Below are 18,746 nucleotides of genomic sequence, written 5' to 3' on the forward strand. Positions count from 1 at the left end.
TACATATTATAGAGTGGTATGGGTCATTAGGGTCGTTATCCTACATATTATAGAGTGGTATGGGTCATTAGGGTCGTTATATTCCATATTATAGAATGGTATGGGTCATTATTTTCCATATTATAGAGTGGTATGGGTCGTTATAATACATATTATAGAGTGGTATGGGTCATTATGTTCCATATTATAGAGTGGTATGGGTCATTATATTCCATATTATAGAGTGGTATGGGTCGTTATATTCCATATTATAGAGTGGTATGGGTCATTATATTCCATATTATAGAGTGGTATGGGTCATTATATTCCATATTATAGAGTGGTATGGGTCGTTATATTCCATATTATAGAGTGGTATGGGTCGTTATATTCCATATTATAGAGTGGTATGGGTCGTTATATTCCATATTATAGAGTGGTATGGGTCATTATATTCTATATTATAGAGTGGTATGGGTCATTATATTCCATATTATAGAGTGGTATGGGTCGTTATACTACATATTATAGAGTGGTATGGGTCGTTATATTCCATATTATAGAGTGGTATGGGTCGTTATACTACATATTATAGAGTGGTATGGGTCATTATATTCCATATTATAGAGTGGTATGGGTCGTTATACTACATATTATAGAGTGGTATGGGTCGTTATATTCCATATTATAGAGTGGTATGGGTCGTTATATTCCATATTATAGAGTGGTATGGGTCATTATATTCCATATTATAGAGTGGTATGGGTCGTTATATTCCATATTATAGAGTGGTATGGGTCATTAGGGTCGTTATACTACATATTATAGAGTGGTATGGGTCATTAGGGTCGTTATATTCCATATTATAGAGTGGTATGGGTCATTATATTCCATATTATAGAGTGGTATGGGTCATTATATTCCATATTATAGAGTGGTATGGGTCATTATATTCCATATTATAGAGTGGTATGGGTCGTTATATTCCATATTATAGAGTGGTATGGGTCGTTATATTCCATATTATAGAGTGGTATGGGTCATTATATTCCATATTATAGAGTGGTATGGGTCGTTGTATTCCATATTATAGAGTGGTATGGGTCGTTATATTCCATATTATAGAGTGGTATGGGTCGTTATATTCCATATTATAGAGTGGTATGGGTCGTTATATTCCATATTATAGAGTGGTATGGGTCATTATACTACATATTATGGAGTGGTATGGGTCATTAGGGTCGTTATCCTACATATTATAGAGTGGTATGGGTCGTTATATTCCATATTATAGAGTGGTATGGGTCATTATATTCCATTTTATAGAGTGGTATGGGTCGTTATACTCCATATTATAGAGTGGTATGGGTCATTATATTCCATATTATAGAGTGGTATGGGTCGTTATACTCCATATTATAGAGTGGTATGGGTCGTTATATTCCATATTATAGAGTGGTATGGGTCATTATGGTCGTTATCCTACATATTATAGAGTGGTATGGGTCATTAGGGTCGTTATATTACATATTATAGAATGGTATGGGTCATTATATTCCATATTATAGAGTGGTATGTGTCGTTATACTACATATTATAGAGTGGTATGGGTCATTATATTCCATATTATAGAGTGGTATGGGTCGTTATATTCCATATTATAGAGTGGTATGTGTCATTATATTCCATATTATAGAGTGGTATGGGTCATTATATTCCATATTATAGAGTGGTATGGGTCGTTATATTCCATATTATAGAGTGGTATGGGTCATTATATTCCATATTATAGAGTGGTATGGGTCATTATATTCCATATTATAGAGTGGTATGGGTCATTATATTCCATATTGTAGAGTGGTATGGGTCGTTATATTCCATATTATAGAGTGGTATGGGTCGTTATACTACATATTATAGAGTGGTATGGGTCATTAGGGTCGTTATATTCCATATTATAGAGTGGTATGGGTCGTTATATTCCATATTATAGAGTGGTATGGGTCATTAGGGTCGTTATCCTACATATTATAGAGTGGTATGGGTCATTAGGGTCGTTATATTCCATATTATAGAATGGTATGGGTCATTATATTCCATATTATAGAGTGGTATGTGTCGTTATACTACATATTATAGAGTGGTATGGGTCATTATATTCCATATTATAGAGTGGTATGGGTCATTATATTCCATATTATAGAGTGGTATGGGTCATTATATTCCATATTATAGAGTGGTATGGGTCATTATATTCCATATTATAGAGTGGTATGGGTCGTTAAATTCCATATTATAGAGTGGTATGGGTCGTTATATTCCATATTATAGAGTGGTATGTGTCATTATATTCCATATTATAGAGTGGTATGGGTCATTATATTCCATATTATAGAGTGGTATGGGTCGTTATATTCCATATTATAGAGTGGTATGGGTCATTATATTCCATATTATAGAGTGGTATGGGTCATTATATTCCATATTATAGAGTGGTATGGGTCATTATATTCCATATTGTAGAGTGGTATGGGTCGTTATATTCCATATTATAGAGTGGTATGGGTCGTTATACTACATATTATAGAGTGGTATGGGTCATTAGGGTCGTTATATTCCATATTATAGAGTGGTATGGGTCATTCTATTCCATATTATAGAGTGGTATGGGTCGTTATACTACATATTATAGAGTGGTATGGGTCATTAGGGTCGTTCTATTCCATATTATAGAGTGGTATGGGTCATTATATTCCATATTATAGAGTGGTATGGGTCATTATATTCCATATTATAGAGTGGTATGGGTCGTTATATTCCATATTATAGACTGGTATGGGTCGTTATATTCCTTATTATAGAGTGGTATGGGTCGTTATACTACATATTATAGAGTGGTATGGGTCGTTATATTCCATATTATAGAGTGGTATGGGTCGTTATATTCCATATTATAGAGTGGTATGGGCCATTACATTCCATATTATAGAGTGGTATGGGTCGTTATATTCCATATTATAGAGTGGTATGGGTCGTTATATTCCATATTATAGAGAGGTATGGGTCGTTATATTCCATATTATAGAGTGGTATGGGTCGTTATACTACATATTATAGAGTGGTATGGGTCATTAGGGTCGTTATATTCCATATTATAGAGTGGTATGGGTCGTTCTATTCCATATTATAGAGTGGTATGTGTTGTTATACTACATATTATAGAGTGGTATGGGTCATTAGGGTCGTTCTATTCCATATTATAGAGTGGTATGGGTCGTTATATTCCATATTATAGAGTGGTATGGGTCGTTATATTCCATATTATAGAGTGGTATGGGTCGTTATATTCCATATTATAGAGTGGTATGGGTCATTATATTCCATATTATAGAGTGGTATGGGTCATTATATTCCATATTATAGAGTGGTATGGGTCGTTATACTACATATTGTAGAGTGGTATGGGTTGTTATATTCCATATTATAGAGTGGTATGGGTCGTTATACTACATATTTTAGAGTGGTATGGGTCATTATATTCCATATTATAGAGTGGTATGGGTCGTTATATTCCATATTATAGAGTGGTATGGGTCGTTATATACCATATTATAGAGTGGTATGGGTCGTTATATTCCATATTATAGAGTGGTATGGGTCGTTATACTACATATTATAGAGTGGTATGGGTTGTTATATTCCATATTATAGAGTGGTATGGGTCGTTATACTACATATTATAGAGTGGTATGGGTCATTATATTCCATATTATAGAGTGGTATGGGTCGTTATATTCCATATTATAGAGTGGTATGGGTTTTTGTTTCCTTTTGCCTTTTCTTTGGCAAATTTAGTGGACGTTTATGGTCATTGTTTGTTGGATAAATTTTTCCTGTTACACCTTTCAGTGGACATTACACTCACAAAAGTTTCTAAAGAATAAAGACATTTCAAATGTTATTTATATATACAGTGTTGTAATAATGTGAAAATTAAAGTACAAATGCGAAAATAAATAAACATAAATATGGGTTGTATTTACAATGGTGTTTGTTCTTCACTGGTTTCCCTTTTCTTGTGGCAACAGGTCACAAATCTTGCTGCTGTGACGTCACACTGTGGTATTTCACCCAGTAGATATGGAAGTTTTGTCAAAATTGTATTTGTTTTCAATTTTTTTGTGGATCTGTGTAATCTGAGGGAAATATGTATCTCTAATATGGTCATACATTGGGCAGGAGGTTAGGAAGTACAGCTCAGTTTCCACCTCATTTTGTTGGCAGTGTGCACATAACCTGTCTTCTCTTGAGAGCCACGTCTGCCTACGGCGGCCTTTCTCAATAGCAAGGCTCCCACCCTTGCTCCATCCCTCCCTCTCTACCCCCTCTCGCCTCTTTGGCTATTAGGATCAATCTATTGTTAGAGTAACAGTGCTGGAGACAGCAGATCAATGTTTAGAGGTTAACATGAATCTACACAGTGTTGTTTAATTCTTGTTCATCTATGCTATGTCCTGACACACAGCTACCCAGTTATATATATATATATATATATATATATATATATATATATATATAAACAGACATGCAAGTAGACAGGGTAGGACACACACACACACACACACACACACACACACACACACACACACACACACACACACACACACACACACACACACACACACACACACACACACACACACACACACACACACACACACACACACACACACACACACACACACACACACACACACAGAGACCATGCAGAGTTAGCTATATTACATGAGTGTTGTTGACTCACATAATCATCTCTCTCCTCTCCTTCTCTCTCCTCTCCTCTCTCTCCTCCCCTCTCTCTCCTCTGCTACTCTCTCCTCTCCTCTCTCTCCTCTGCTACTCTCTCCTCTCCTCTCTCTCCTCTGCTACTCTCTCCTCTGCTACTCTCTCCTCTCCTCTCTCTCCTCTGCTACTCTCTCCTCTCCTCTCTCTCCTCTGCTACTCTCTCCTCTCCTCTCTCTCCTCTGCTGCTCTCTCCTCTGCTACTCTCTCCTCTCTCTCCTCTGCTACTCTCTCCTCTCCTCTCTCTCCTCTGCTACTCTCTCCTCTCCTCTCTCTCCTCTCCTCTCTCTCCTCTGCTATTCTCTCCTCTGCTAATCTCTCCTCTCCTCTCTCTCCTCTCCTCCCCTCTGCTACTTTCTCCTCTCCTCTCTCTCCTCTCCTCTCTCTCCTCTGCTACTCTCTCCTCTGCTACTCTCTCCTCTGCTACTCTCTCCTCTCCTCTCTCTCCTCTCCTCTCTCTCCTCTGCTACTCTCTCCCCTGCTACTCTCTCCTCTCCTCTCCTCTCTCTCCTCTCCTCTCGGCTCTCTCCTCTGCTACTCTCTGCTACTTTCTTTTCCGCTTCTCTCTCCTCTCTTTCTCGCTCCTCTCCTTCTCTCTCTCCGCTCCTGTCGAAGGAATTTAACAATTCCTATATATATTCATTAACCAATTCAATGTAAATCACTCTCCTCTCCTTCTCTCTCCTTCTCTCTCTCTCCTCTCTGTTTTTCCTTCTCCTTCTCCTTCTCGTTCTCTCTCCTCTGCTACTCTCTCCTCTCCTTTTCTCTCAGATTCCCCTCTAATCAGGGACTGATTTAGACCTGGGACACCAGGTGGGTGATTCCCCTCTAATCAGGGCCTGATTTATATCTGGGACACCAGGTGTGTGATTCCCCTCTAATCAGGGACTGATTTAGATTTAGACCTGGGACAGCAGGTGTGTGCAATTAATTATCAGGTAGAACAGAATTGCCCCTTGCCCTATACTACAGGGCTGTACTACACCCTATGGGCTCTGGTCAAAAGTAGTGCACTATCAAGGGAATAGAGTGCCATTTGTGTCAGAAGAAACATGTCCTCTTAAGCCTCATAATGTGTTACGAATTGATGGTGACTCTTACAGTTTCCCATCCGAAACAGTTCCTGCGTATATTATGCCGCCATTTTGTGACATTTTTGTTCGTTTTGGTCTTCCGCAACGTTTTTTTGGGGCTGTTTGTGCACAGCTGTCACCAAGGCAAAAAGGGTGGCTACTTTGAAGAATCTAAAATCAAAAGTATATTTTGATTTGTTTAACCTTTTTTGGTTACTACATGATTACATGTGTGTTATTTCATAGTTTTGATGTCTTCACTATTATTCTACAATGTAGAAAATAGTAAAAATAAAGAAAAACCATGGAATGAGCAGGTGTGTCTAAACTTTTGACTGGTACTGTATTACAGGAACTTAACTCTATATCAGGACATGAACTCTATATCAGGACATTAACTCTATATCAGGACATTAACTCTGAATCAGGACATGAACTCTATATCAGGACATTAACTCTATATCAGGACATGAACTCTATATCAGGACATTAACTCTATATCAGGACATGAACTATATATCAGGACATGAACTCTATATCAGGACATTAACTCTATATCAGGACATGAACTATATATCAGGACATGGACTCTATATCAGGACATTAACTCTATATCAGGACATTAACTCTATATCAGGACATGAACTCTATATCAGGACATTAACTCTATATCAGGACATGAACTATATATCAGGACATGGACTCTATATCAGGAAATTAACTCTATATCAGGACATTAACTCTATATCAGGACATGAACTCTATATCAGGACATTAACTCTATATCAGGACATGAACATAAATATCAGGACATGAACTCTATATCAGGACATGAACATAAATATCAGGACATTAACTCTATATCAGGACATTAACTCTATATCAGGACATTAACTATATATCAGGACATGAACTCTATATCAGGACATTAACTCTATATCAGGACATGAACTCTATATCAGGACATTAACTCTATATCAGGACATTAACTCTATATCAGGACATGACATCTATATCAGGACATTAACTCTATATCAGGACATGAACTCTATATCAGGATATGAACATAAATATCAGGACATGAACTCTATATCAGGACATGAACTCTATATCAGGACATTAACTCTATATCAGGACATTAACTCTATATCAGGACATGAACATAAATATCAGGACATGAACTCTATATCAGGACATGAACATAAATATCAGGACATTAACTCTATATCAGGACATTAACTCTATATCAGGACATTAACTATATATCAGGACATGAACTCTATATCAGGACATTAACTCTATATCAGGACATGAACTCTATATCAGGACATTAACTCTATATCAGGACATTAACTCTATATCAGGACATGACATCTATATCAGGACATTAACTCTATATCAGGACATGAACTCTATATCAGGATATGAACATAAATATCAGGACATGAACTCTATATCAGGACATGAACTCTATATCAGGACATTAACTATATATCAGGACATGAACTCTATATCAGGACATGAACTCTACATCAGGACATGAACTCTACATCAGGACATGAACTCTATATCAGGACATGGACTCTATATCAGGACATGAACTCTATATCAGGTCATTAACTATATATCAGGACATGAACTCTATATCAGGAACTTAACTCTATATCAGGACATGAACTCTATATCAGGACATGAACTATATATCAGGACATGAACTCCATATCAGGACATGAACATCTACATCAGGACATGAACATCTATATCAGGACATGGACTCTGTATCAGGACATGAACATCTAAATCAGGACATTAACTCTATATCAGGACATGAACTATATATCAGGACATGAACTATATATCAGGACATGAACTATATATCAGGACATGAACATCTATATCAGGACATGAACTATATATCAGGACATGAACTATATATCAGGACATGGACTCTATATCAGAACATGAACTATATATCAGGACATGAACTATATATCAGGACATGAACTATATATCAGGACATGGACTCTATATCAGGACATGAACTATATATCAGGACATGAACTAACATATCAGGATATGAACATCTATATCAGGACATGAACATCTATATCAGGACATGAACTATATATCAAGACCTGAACATCTACAGTAACAGCCAAAGGTTTGGACAGGACAGTAACATCTATATATAACTTAATCTTAGATGGTGTTTCAGACTCTATATATATGTATACAACTGTCACATTGTACACACACACACACACACACACACACACACACACACACACACACACACACACACACACACACACACACACACACACACACACACACACACACACACACACACGCACACACACAGTCTCCTCTCCTGTCATGATGTAATGTCAAGTAACATCCTTCCCTGGGTGTCATCAGCTCAAGTCCAACACTATGTAGAGAAAACAAGACCATGTAAACATCTGAAACTCTGTCAGTGCATATAACAGGCGAGAGGAAATGACAACGGACAGTCAAAAGATCACTACAAGGAAAGGAAAGATAGAATAAGAGCCGTACCATATCCAGAGAGGCAAGAAACAGCTATACACTGAGAAATGTGACAGGACAACCCAGACAAAGACAAATGGTTTGTGTCAGAGAGTGGTGTTAAAGAAGTGAGCTGAATAGAGGAGGATCACATCCCATAGAGAGCAGAGCAACTCAGACAGTGGAGGAAGTGACAACAGCAGAGACAATATCTGCATCCTAAGCTGAACACTATTCCTTATTTAGAGCCATAGGGCTCTGGTCTAAAGTAGTGCACTATATAGGGAATAGGGTTCAATAGGACTCTGGTCTAAAGTAGTGCACTATATAGGGAATAGGGTTCTATAGGGCTCTGGTCTAAAGTAGTGCACTATATAGGGAATAGGGTTCTATAGGGCCCTGGTCTAAAGTAGTGCACTATATAGGGAATAGGGTTCCATAGGGCTCTGGTCTAAAGTAGTGCACTATATAGGGAATAGGGTTCTCTAGGGCTCAGGTCTAAAGTAGTGCACTATATAGGGAATAGAGTTCCATTTGGGACACGAAAGGGTTATCAGTTACCAACCCAGACAGAGAGAGTTACCAACCCAGACAGAGACAGTTACCAACCCAGACAGAGACAGTTACCAACCCAGACAGAGACAGTTACCAACCCAGACAGAGACCGTTACCAACCCAGACAGAGGCAGTCACCAACCCAGACAGAGGCAGTCACCAACCCAGACAGAGACAGTTACCAACCCAGACAGAGGCAGTCACCAACCCAGACAGAGTCAGTTACCAACCCAGACAGAGGCAGTCACCAACCCAGACAGAGACAGTTACCAACCCAGACAGAGACAGTTACCAACCCAGACAGAGACAGTTACCAACCCAGACAGAGGAAGTCACCAACCCAGACAGAGAGAGTTACCAACACAGAGAGTGTTACCAACCCAGACAGCGACCGTTACCAACCCAGACAGAGACAGTTACCAACCCAGAGACAGTTACCAACCCAGACAGAGACAGTTACCAACCCAGACAGAGACAGTTACCAATCCAGACAGAGACAGTTACCAACCCAGACAGAGAGAGTTACCAACCCAGACAGAAATGGTTACCAACCCAGACAGAGAGAGTTACCAACCCAGACAGTTACCAACCCAGACAGAGGCAGTTACCAACCCAGACAGAGACAGTTACCAACCCAGACAGAGACCGTTACCAACCCAGACAAAGACAGTTACCAACCCAGACAGAGACAGTTACCAACCCAGAGACAGTTACCAACCCAGACAGACACAGTTACCAACCCAGACAGAGACCGTTACCAACCCAGACAGAGGAAAATAAGAAACTCACAGGAAGGACTTGGCATCCAGGCCTCTGTTTTTCAACTGGCCCATCATGTGATCCCAGGACCCAGGGTTACCTCTTCCTCCTCCTCCTCTGTACCGTGAGGCGCCTGCCCCCGCCGGGCTCCCTCGCACCCCCCTGGGGCCTCGTTGCGTTCCTCCACATCCTCCCCCACTGCCCACGCCTCCCCCTGGCTGGCTGGGCCCCAGTGGGGGAACCTGGTGTATCTGACCCAGGCTCTGGGAGGAGGTGGGTGGGAGGTGGGTGAGGAGGCTTGGGACGGGTGGGTGGATGAGAGGCTGCTGGAGACTCTGCTGGCGTAGCAGGGTGCGTGGCCGGGCCAGCGTCCCAGCAGAGGGGATGGGATCCAGGGTGGAAGCAGAGGACAGAGCCCCTACTGAATCCCCAAAGCTGGGAGGACAGAGCAGCAGAGAGGGGAGGGAGCGATGGGAGGACGAGGGCCGGGGGTGGCAGAGGTTAGGGTGGTGGAGGAGAGGGGAGGAGAGAGGAGAAGGAGGAGTGGAAGGGGTAGCAGTAAAGGAGGGGGGGGTGGAGCGGTGGGAAGAGGTGGAGGGGAATACAGGAGAGTTTGGAGAGAGAGGACATGATAGGTTGAGGGGACAGGGAGGTGGGCAAGAGCGGAGGAAGGAATCATGAGCGGGGAAGATACAAGGAGGTACAGGACAGAAGGGAGAAACCGGTGGTGATGGAGGAGGGTAGGATGGGGAGGAAGGGAGGGAGGGAGGTGGAGTTCGAGAAACAGGTAGAGAGGAGGAGGAGGAGGAGGAGGAGTGAGAGGCAGTGGGAGTGATGGTGCGGGGAGGAGGGGAGAGGAGGAGGAGGAGAGAGAAAGAGAGCAGGGTGAGGCAGCAGCAGTAACAGCTGTAGCAGAGATAGCAGTAGAAGGAGCAGCCAGTGTGATGGTCAGTGGCGAGAGCCTGCAAACTCGGTCTCCTGTCTTCCCGTGAAAACCTGCGCCCCGCGATGTGTGGCGGCATCAGGTGTGTGTGCGCTGCGAACGTCTGGGCGCCGTGGGTTTGGGGCCTGCGTGTGAGTGTGGGCGTGGTCCGCGTCGGCATTGGTCGGATCTGAACGGTCCGTATGGGCGTGGTGATGCGCGTTTGTCCGGCGTTGAGGCGGGTGTGTCGGGGTGTTTGTGGCGTCCCGGCGCGGCTGAGACTATTGGCTCTTCGAGGCGAAGGCTTTATGGTTTGACGAGAGATACCCATGCTCCTCTCTCTCCTCTCTGCTCCCAACTTTTACAGACTCTCTTCCTGTTCCTTTCTCTGTCTAAATCTGTTTCCTCGTTTAAATACGTGCTCCGCCCCTAGAGACTTCCTCGCAGCCAACCAAGTCTACAGCCTCCCTCCCTCCCTCTCTTCTCTTCCTCCACTCCTCCTACTAATGTTCTCTATCTCTTTAATCTTTCTTAAAGTCTTTCCCTGGCAGTACCTCTCTATCAGAACAACAATCCTCTACTGCTAAGTTACAGGTATGTCCTACAATATCTATTACTATGCCCCCATAAAGAAAATGAGAATTAAAAAAATGTTTCAGCCCCTGGTTTGACCGTGATCTTGCAGAGTTACTCCACCTCAAGAATTGCATTTGGTGAAAGGCTCAGCACATGCATACTCAGGCTGACTGGCTCTCGTTCAGGCACATGAGAAATAAGTACACTCAGGCTATCCGGAAGGCCAAAGTTAGTTACTTTAAGGAGCAGTTCTCTCTCTGTGGGTCTAACCCCAAGAAGTTCTGGGAAACGGTTAAAGACCTGGAGAATAAACCCTCCTCCTCACATCTGCACATGTCCCTTAATGTTGATGATGTGGTTGTTACTGACTAGAAGCACATGGATGAGCTCTTTAATCACCACTTCATTAAGTCAGGATTCCTATTTGACATTTCCTCATCTCCCACCCCTTCTAATGTGACTATCCCTGATGCTCCTCCCTCTTGTCCCCCTGCCCCGCTACAAAGTTTCTCCCTGCAGGCGGTAACTGAGTCCGAGGTGCTAAAGGAGCTCCTTAAACTTGACCCCAAAAAAACATCTGGGTCAGATGGTTTAGATCCTTTCTTCTTTAAGGTTGCTGAACCCATCATCACCAAGCCTATCTCTGACCTTTTTAACCTGTCTTCTTTAAGGTTGCTGAACCCATCATCACCAAGCCTATCTCTGACCTTTTTAACCTGTCTTCTTTAAGGTTGCTGCCCTTATCATCACCAAGCCTATCTCTGACCTTTTTAACCTGTCTTCTTTAAGGTTGCTGCCCCCATCATCACCAAGCCTATCTCTGACCTTTTTAACCTGTCTTCTTTAAGGTTGCTGCCCCTATCATCACCAAGCCTATCTCTGACCTTTTTAACCTGTCTTCTTTAAGGTTGCTGCCCCTATCATCACCAAGCCTATCTCTGACCTTTTTAACCTGTCTTCTTTAAGGTTGCTGCCCCCATCATCACCAAGCCTATCTCTGACCTTTTTTACCTGTCTTCTTTAAGGTTGCTGCCCCCATCATCACCAAGCCTATCTCTGACCTTTTTAACCTGTCTTCTTTAAGGTTGCTGCCCCTATCATCACCAAGTCTCTCTCTGACCTTTTTAACCTGTCTCTCCTCTCTGGGGAGGTTCCCATTGCTTGGAAGGCAGCCATGGTTCTTCTATTTTGCTCTGTTTATCAAAAGTTTATCACAACTTTTATCACAATAATCAATTGACTGTCTTTCTTGATGTCTATAGTATTCTCTTGGGTATGCAATCTGGTTTCCACTCAGGTTATGGATGTGTCACTGCAACCTTAAAGGTCCTCAATGATGTCACCATTGCCCTTTGATTCTAAGCAATGTTGTGCTGCTATTTTCATTGACTTGGCCAAAGCTTTTGATATGGTAGACCATTCCATTCTTCTGGGCCGGCTAAGGAGTATTGGTGTCTCTGAGGGGTCTTTGGCCTGGTTTGCTAACTACCTCTCTCAAAGAGTGCAGTGTATAATGTAAGAAAACCTGCTGTCTCAGCCACTGTCTGTCACCAAGGGAGCAAGGCTCAATTCTAGGCCCCACGCTCTTCTCAATTTACATCAACAACATAGCTCAGGAAGCTCTCTCATCCATTTATATGCAGATGATACAGTCTTATACTCAGCTGGCCCCTCCCCGGATGTTGTGTTAAATTCTCTACAACAAAGCTTTCTTAGTGTCCAACAAGCTTTCTCTGCCCTTAACCTTGTTCTGAACACCTCCAAAACAAAGGTAATGTGGTTTGGTTAAGAAGAATGCCCCTCTCCCCACAGGTGTGACTACTACCTCTGAGGGTTGAGAGCTTGAGGTAGTCACTTCATACAAGTACCTGGGAGGGTTAGGGTTAGGGTTAGACGTATCGTCTACTGTCCTTCTCTCAGCACATATCAAAGCTGCAGGCTACAGTTAAATCTAGACTTGGTTTCCTCTATCGTAATCGCTTCTCTTTCACCCCAGCTGCCAAACTAACCCTGATTCTGGTGACCATCATACCCATGCTAGATTACGGAGACGTAATTTATAGATCAGCAGGTAAGGGTGCTCTGGAGGGGCTAGATGTTCTTTACCATTCAGCCATCAGATTTGCCACCAATGCTCCTTATAGGACACATCACTGCACTCTATACTCCTCTGTAAACTGGTCATCTCTGTATACCCGTCGCAAGACCCACTGGTTGATGCTTATTTATAAAACCCTCTTAGGCCTCACTCCCCCCTATCTGAGATATCTACTGCAGCCCTCATCCTCCACATACAACACCCGTTCTGCCAGTCACATTCTGTTAAAGGTCCCCAAAGCACACACCTCCCTGGGTCGCTCATCTTTTCAGTTCGCGGCAGCTAGCGACTGGAACGAACTGCAACAAACACTAAAACTGGACAGTTTTATCTTGATTTCTTCATTCAAAGACTCAATCATGGACACTCTTACTGACAGTTGTGGCTGCTTTGTGTGATGTATTGTTGCCTCTACCTTCTTGCCCTTTGTGCTGTTGTCTGTGGCTAATAATGTTTCTACCACGCTGCTACCATGTTGTGTTGCTACCATGTTGTTGTCATGTTGTGTTGCTACCATGTTGTTGTCATGTTGTGTTGCTACCATGTTGTTGTCATGTTGTGTTGCTACCATGTTGTTGTCGTGTTGTGTTGCTACCATGCTGCTACCATGTTGTGTTCCTACCATGTTGTGTTGCTAACATGTTGTGTTGTCATGTGTTCCTACCATGTTGTGTTCCTACCATGTTGTGTTCCTACCATGTTGTGTTCCTACCATGTTGTGTTCCTACCATGTTGTGTTGTCATGTGTTCCTACCATGTTGTGTTGTCATGTGTTCCTACCATGTTGTGTTCCTACCATGTTGTGTTGTCATGTGTTCCTACCATGTTGTGTTGTCATGTGTTCCTACCATGTTGTGTTGTCATGTGTTCCTACCATGTTGTGTTGTCATGTGTTGCTACCATGTTGTGTTGTCATGTGTTCCTACCATGTTGTGTTGTCATGTGTTCCTACCATGTTGTGTTGTCATGTGTTCCTACCATGTTGTGTTCCTACCATGTTGTGTTGCTACCATGTTGTGTTGTCATGTGTTCCTACCATGTTGTGTTGTCATGTGTTCCTACCATGTTGTGTTGTCATGTGTTCCTACCATGTTGTGTTGTCATGTGTTCCTACCATGTTGTGTTGTCATGTGTTCCTACCATGTTGTGTTGCTACCATGTTGTGTTGCTACCATGTTGTGTTGCTACCATGTTGTGTTGCTACCATGTTGTTGTCATGTTGTGTTGCTACCATGTTGTTGTCGTGTTGTGTTGCTACCATGCTGCTACCATGTTGTGTTCCTACCATGTTGTGTTGTCATGTGTTCCTACCATGTTGTGTTGTCATGTGTTCCTACCATGCTGTGTTGCTACCATGTTGTGTTGCTACCATGTTGTGTTGCTACCATGTTGTTGTCATGTTGTGTTGCTACCATGTTGTTGTCGTGTTGTGTTGCTACCATGCTGCTACCATGTTGTGTTCCTACCATGTTGTGTTGTCATGTGTTCCTACCATGTTGTGTTGCTACCATGTTGTGTTGTCATGTGTTCCTACCATGCTGTGTTGTCATGTGTTCCTACCATGTTGTGTTCCTACCATGTTGTTGTCATGTTGTGTTGCTACCATGTTGTTGTCGTGTTGTGTTGCTACCATGCTGCTACCATGTTGTGTTGCTACCATGTTGTGTTGTCATGTGTTCCTACCATGCTGTGTTGTCGTCTTAGGTCTCTCTTTATGTAGTGTCGTGTTCTCTCTTGTTGTGATGTGTGTTTTGTCCTATATTTATATAGTATTTATTTATTCATTTTAATCCCAGGCCCCCGTCTCCGCAGGAGACCTTTTGGTAGGCCGTCATTGTAAATATGGATTTGTTCTTAACGGACTAGTTAAACAAAAAGGTTCAAGGTTAAATAAATAAAATAAATCAAAGTTACAGTTAGGTCATTATCTAGTTTATTATTAATTATTATTATTACATTATCTAGTCATTTAGTAAACAGCATATTACAGCATATTACTAGGAGATTTTTGGTTGTATTTTTCTAGCTAAGTTTCACTAAATGCCCCTTTAAATCATTTCCCAGCTCTCTAAATATATCTTCCCTCTCCCTTCCCTGACAGAGTCCTGGTGTAATCCAGGCTATCTGAACTGGGTCAACATTGTGCTATTCACATTACTGTGCACTATATATTACTTTATACCAGGGGTGCAAAGTACTTAAGTACAAATACGTTAAAGTAGTACTTAAGTAGTTTCTTGGGGTTATCTGTAATTTACTATTATACTATGTAATTTACTATAATTTACTATTTATATTTTACTTTATTATCTATATACAACTTTTACTTATCTATTTACAACTTTTACTTTTACACTACATTCCTAAAGAATATAATTTACTTTTTATTCCATATATTTTCCCTGACATCCAAAAGTACTTGTTACATTTTGAATGGCCAGCAGGACAGGAAAGTGGTCCAATTCACAAACTTATCAACGGAACATCCCTGGTCATCCCTACTGCCTCTGATCTGGAGGACTCACTAAACAGAGAACATCCCTGGTCATCCCTACTGCCTCTGATCTGGAGGACTCACTAAACAGAGAACATCCCTGGTCATCCCTACTGCCTCTGATCTGGAGGACTCACTAAACAGAGAACATCCCTGGTCATCCCTACTGCCTCTGATCTGGAGGACTCACTAAACAGAGAACATCCCTGGTCATCCCCACTGTCTCTGATCTGGAGGATTCACTAAACAGAGGACATCCCTGGTCATCTCTACTGCCTCTGATCTGGAGGACTCACTAATCAGAGAACATCCCTGGTCATCCCTACTGCCTCTGATCTGGAGGACTCACTAAACAGAGAACATCCCTGGTCATCTACTGCCTCTGATCTGGATGACTCACTAAACAGAGAACATCCCTGGTCATCCCACTGTCTCTGATCTGGAGGACTCACTAAATAGAGAACATCCCTGGTCATCCCCACTGTCTCTGATCTGTCAGACTCACTAAACAGAGAACATCCCTGATCATCCCTACTGCCTCTGATCTGGAAGACTCACTAAACAGAGAACGTCCCGGGTCATCCCTCCTGTCTCTGATCTGGAGGACTCATTAAACACAAATGCTTCGTTTGTAAATTATATCTGAGTGTTGGAGTGTCCCTGGCTATGCATAAACAAAAACACAAGAAAATGGAGTCGTCTGTTTTGCATAAATTGGAAAATTTGAAATTATTTATACTTTTACTTTTAATACTTAAGTATATTTTAGCAATTACGTTTACTTTTGATACTTAATTAAATATATTTCAAACCAAATAGTTTTAGACTTTTACTCAAGTAGTATTTTACAGGGTGACTGTCACATTTACTTTAGTCATTTCCTATGACTGATCCTTTAAACCGCTTGGTGTTGAACCTAAGGGTAAGAAAAGGTGAAAAGGGTGGGTTAAATAATGTAATTGAAGAGGCTACTTTGAGGAAGATGGATTCTTTATATAAAGACAGAAAGATGGGATATAGAAAATACAGAGAAAGTGAGGTAGGAAGGGAGGAGGAAGAAAGACAGAGAGAAAATAGGAGACACCGACTTAACGGACACCAACACAAGAGACACCGACACAAGAGACACCGACACAAGAGACACCGACACAAGAGACTCCGACTGAAGAGACACAGACTGAAGAGACACAAACACAAGAGACACCGACGCAAGAGACACCGACACAAGAGACACCGACTGAAGAGACACAAGAGACACCGACTGAAGAGACACAGACTGAAGAGACACTGACACAAGAGACACCGACTGAAGAGACACAAGAGACACCGACACAAGAGACACCGACACAAGAGACACCGACACAAGAGACACCGACTGAAGGGACACCAACACAAGAGACACAAGAGACACCGACACAAGAGACACCGACTGAAGAGACACCGACTGAAGGGACACCAACACAAGAGACACAAGAGACAACGACACAAGAGACACCGACTGAAGAGACACTGACTGAAGAGACACCAACACAAGAGACACCGACACAAGAGACACCGACACAAGAGACACAGACTGAAGAGACACCAACACAAGAGACACCGACTGAAGAGACACCAACTGAAGAGACACCGACACAAGAGACACCGACACAAGAGACACCGACACAAGAGACACCGACTGAAGAGACACCGACACAAGAGACACCGACACAAGAGACTCCGACTGAAGAGACACAGACTGAAGACACACCAACACAAGAGACACCGACGCAAGAGACACCGACACAAGAGACACCGACTGAAGAGACACAAGAGACACCGACTGAAGAGACACCGACTGAAGAGACACCGACACAAGAGACACCGACTGAAGAGACACAAGAGACACCGACACAAGAGACACCGACACAAGAGACACCGACACAAGAGACACCGACTGAAGGGACACCAACACAAGAGACACAAGAGACACCGACACAAGAGACACCGACTGAAGAGACACCGACTGAAGGGACACCAACACAAGAGACACAAGAGACACCGACACAAGAGACACCGACACAAGAGACACAGACTGAAGAGACACCAACACAAGAGACACCGACTGAAGAGACACCGACTGAAGAGACACAACACAAGAGACACCGACTGAAGAAACACAAGAGACACCGACACAAGAGACACCGACACAAGAGACACCGACTGAAGAGACACCGACACAAGAGACAACGACACAAGAGACACCAACACAAGAGACACCGACTGAAGAGACACCCACACAAGAGACACCGACACAAGAGACACCGACACAAGAGACACAAACACAAGAGACACCGACACAAGAGACATCCATTGAAGAGACACCAACACAAGAGACACCGACACAAGAGACACCGACACAAGATACACCGACTGAAGAGACACCAACACAAGAGACACCGACACAAGAGACACCGACTGAAGAGAAACCGACACAAGAGACACCAACACAAGAGACACCGACTGAAGAGACACCAACACAAGAGACACCGACTGAAGAGACACCGACACAAGAGACACAAGAGACACCGACACAAGATACACCGACTGAAGAGACACCAACACAAGAGACACCGACTGAAGAGACACCAACACAAGAGACACCAACACAAGTGACACCGACACAAGAGAGACTGACACAAGAGACACAAGAGACACCGACACAAGAGACACTGACACAACAGACACAAGAGACACAAGAGACACAAGAGACAACGACACAAGAGACACCAACACAAGAGACACCGAGACACAAGAGACACAAGAGACAAAAGAGACACAAGCGACACTGACACAAGAGACACTGACACAAGAGACACAAGAGACACAAGAGACACTGACACAAGAGACACAAGAGACACAAGAGACAACGACACAAGA

General features: G+C 42.5%; 1 protein-coding gene across 1 annotated transcript in view; it reads right to left on the reverse strand.

The window, feature by feature from the left end:
* Positions 1–18,746, reverse strand: part of LOC139405201 (synaptotagmin-7-like) — a 117,588-nt gene that overhangs the window by 92,217 nt on the left and 6,625 nt on the right. Inside the window, exon 2 of the mRNA XM_071147630.1 lies at positions 9,768–10,172. Coding sequence (XP_071003731.1) covers positions 9,768–10,172 — 405 coding nt within the window. The remainder of the gene's footprint in view (positions 1–9,767; positions 10,173–18,746) is intronic.

Source organism: Oncorhynchus clarkii, unplaced genomic scaffold (assembly GCF_045791955.1).
Source record: "Oncorhynchus clarkii lewisi isolate Uvic-CL-2024 unplaced genomic scaffold, UVic_Ocla_1.0 unplaced_contig_3503_pilon_pilon, whole genome shotgun sequence".
NCBI lineage: Eukaryota > Metazoa > Chordata > Actinopteri > Salmoniformes > Salmonidae > Oncorhynchus > Oncorhynchus clarkii.